This window comes from Echinops telfairi, unplaced genomic scaffold (assembly GCF_000313985.2).
Source record: "Echinops telfairi isolate 266 unplaced genomic scaffold, ASM31398v2 ScPeMD7_7421;HRSCAF=8459, whole genome shotgun sequence".
NCBI classification, from domain to species: Eukaryota; Metazoa; Chordata; class Mammalia; order Afrosoricida; family Tenrecidae; genus Echinops; species Echinops telfairi.
In genome coordinates, this window is record NW_022111321.1 from 17,000,303 (window position 1) to 17,002,095 (window position 1,793).

A 1,793-nucleotide genomic window follows, 5' to 3' on the forward strand; every position below is an offset into this window, starting at 1 on the left:
GTACAGCAATCCTCAACACAAATAGGTCACCCTTTATTTACCCATTCAGTTGTTGAGTCATAGTTGGGTAATGATCCAGATTTGTTTGTTTTTTCCTTTATCATTCACGTCCACGCGTCCTGGTGTATCTATCTAAGGGCTTTCCCAGCACCTAACAAAGCTGGTGCAGGGAAGACACAGACGTGTAAGCACATAATCCCTTTGGCATTCAGGCTGGGCTCTGTCGTCTGAGAGATTGCAGACCATTGCCTTCTTCTGGGACACACTGCATCCTATCAAGATGACTTTCTTGTTTGTATCATGACGATGAAAGGAAGTACTTGCTCTGAAGCTACTCCTAAGAGTATAATTATTGACCCTGCGGTGAAAATGCCTTCAACTTCTACTTGTCTTCTTCAATTGCTCCCCAAAGACTTAGGCTACTTTGTGTAGCGTAGACTGTTGCTCACAAGGAGAAGGAAGGCTGTTAGGAAGTAGTCAAAAAGGAAGACATTTCATTAGGCTGGTGGAATGAAATCTTCCCCAAGCTGAGTAAAGGGCCCAGGACATACTCCCACAGGGGGACTGTTCTTTCTAGGGAAGCTCCACTGCCACACCTTACCTAATGAGGTAAGTCAGGCCCGGGGACTGCTACCTCTTTCCCTTGTGCTCACATGTGCCTGAAGGACAGGCATGGTTTGCATTGATCCTGAGTTTTAGGTTTCTCCGTCCTAGACTAAAGGAATTCACCCTTCAGTCCTGCCCTAGGGGGTCTCAAGAACCTAGAGGCCAAAGTGAAAAAATGCAGGCATCTCATGTCATTTTCCCCAGACACACATGAAGGAGCTGCAAAAAGCTCATGAAAAATGGAATTTAAATATAATGGAAGAGAAACAACACTTTAATCAAAGATCACAGAATTGCTCCATGATCTCTGAAGTCCCCTTGTCGTTTCTCTCGGGGATCTTGTGGGAAGAGGTGGCTGTCTGAAGAGATGGCTCTAATTTCCTGTAGTGCATTCATTGGTCAATGATACCTACATAGCATACATTCTCACAATAACCCGGAGTAAAGTCTCATGGGCACCCAAGTTATCAAGAAGAAAATTAGATTCAGAGTGGTTCAACATTTGCCCACAGATAATTAGTTAAAAACAGAGCAAGTCCATAGTCATTACTATTTAAAGACAGGATTAGAGGCTCAATTTGAGTTAACAACAAAAAAAGTGTGTGTAAATTCCCTTTCCTTTCAGGAAGGAACAGCAGATTTTAGGGGTTGATAGGAATTTACCAACCACAGCTACCACCCCACTTTCTTAAACTGAGGACACAGGCTCAGAAGATGGGAATATTTTTACCAGCCTCCTGTAGAAGCAGAGATCACCCCCAAATTTTCTGACCACTGCACAGCTGTTCTCCTCCTATGGCATATGATGGGGGATAATAGGAGAGATCATCCCTGAGCGTCACCGTCTTTATCTTTCTCCTCCCTCGTTCTTCACCCCCCCTTCACATCTCCATGGTAACTCAATACCAGAACTAACATTAGAGACCCCCCCCCCTTTCAAAGATCCTTGGCCCTCAACTTGCTTGCAGGAAAACTCAGTACAAGCATGCTTTCTCCCCTCCCAGAATCAACACTCCCTCCCTGCACAGCCTGAAGGAACAGGAGGTTCACATTACAAAGTACTGAAGATGGAATCAAGGGACCAAAACTTCATCAAACGCAGAAGAAAATGTTAGGCCTCTTAATGGACTTGAAAGCAGTTCTAAATAGGAAGCAAGTGAGAACAAGATCTGTAGAGGCACTAAATG

At 44.3% G+C, this 1,793-nt stretch overlaps 1 protein-coding gene across 1 annotated transcript in view; it reads right to left on the reverse strand.

Moving 5' to 3' along the window:
• The window catches only part of SLC35F2 (solute carrier family 35 member F2), a 26,987-nt gene extending 26,911 nt beyond the window's left edge, over positions 1–76 (reverse strand). The window contains exon 1 of the mRNA XM_045297736.1: positions 42–76. Coding sequence (XP_045153671.1) covers positions 42–61 — 20 coding nt within the window. The 5' untranslated portion in view covers positions 62–76. The remainder of the gene's footprint in view (positions 1–41) is intronic.
• Between the last annotated feature and the right edge of the window lie 1,717 nt (positions 77–1,793).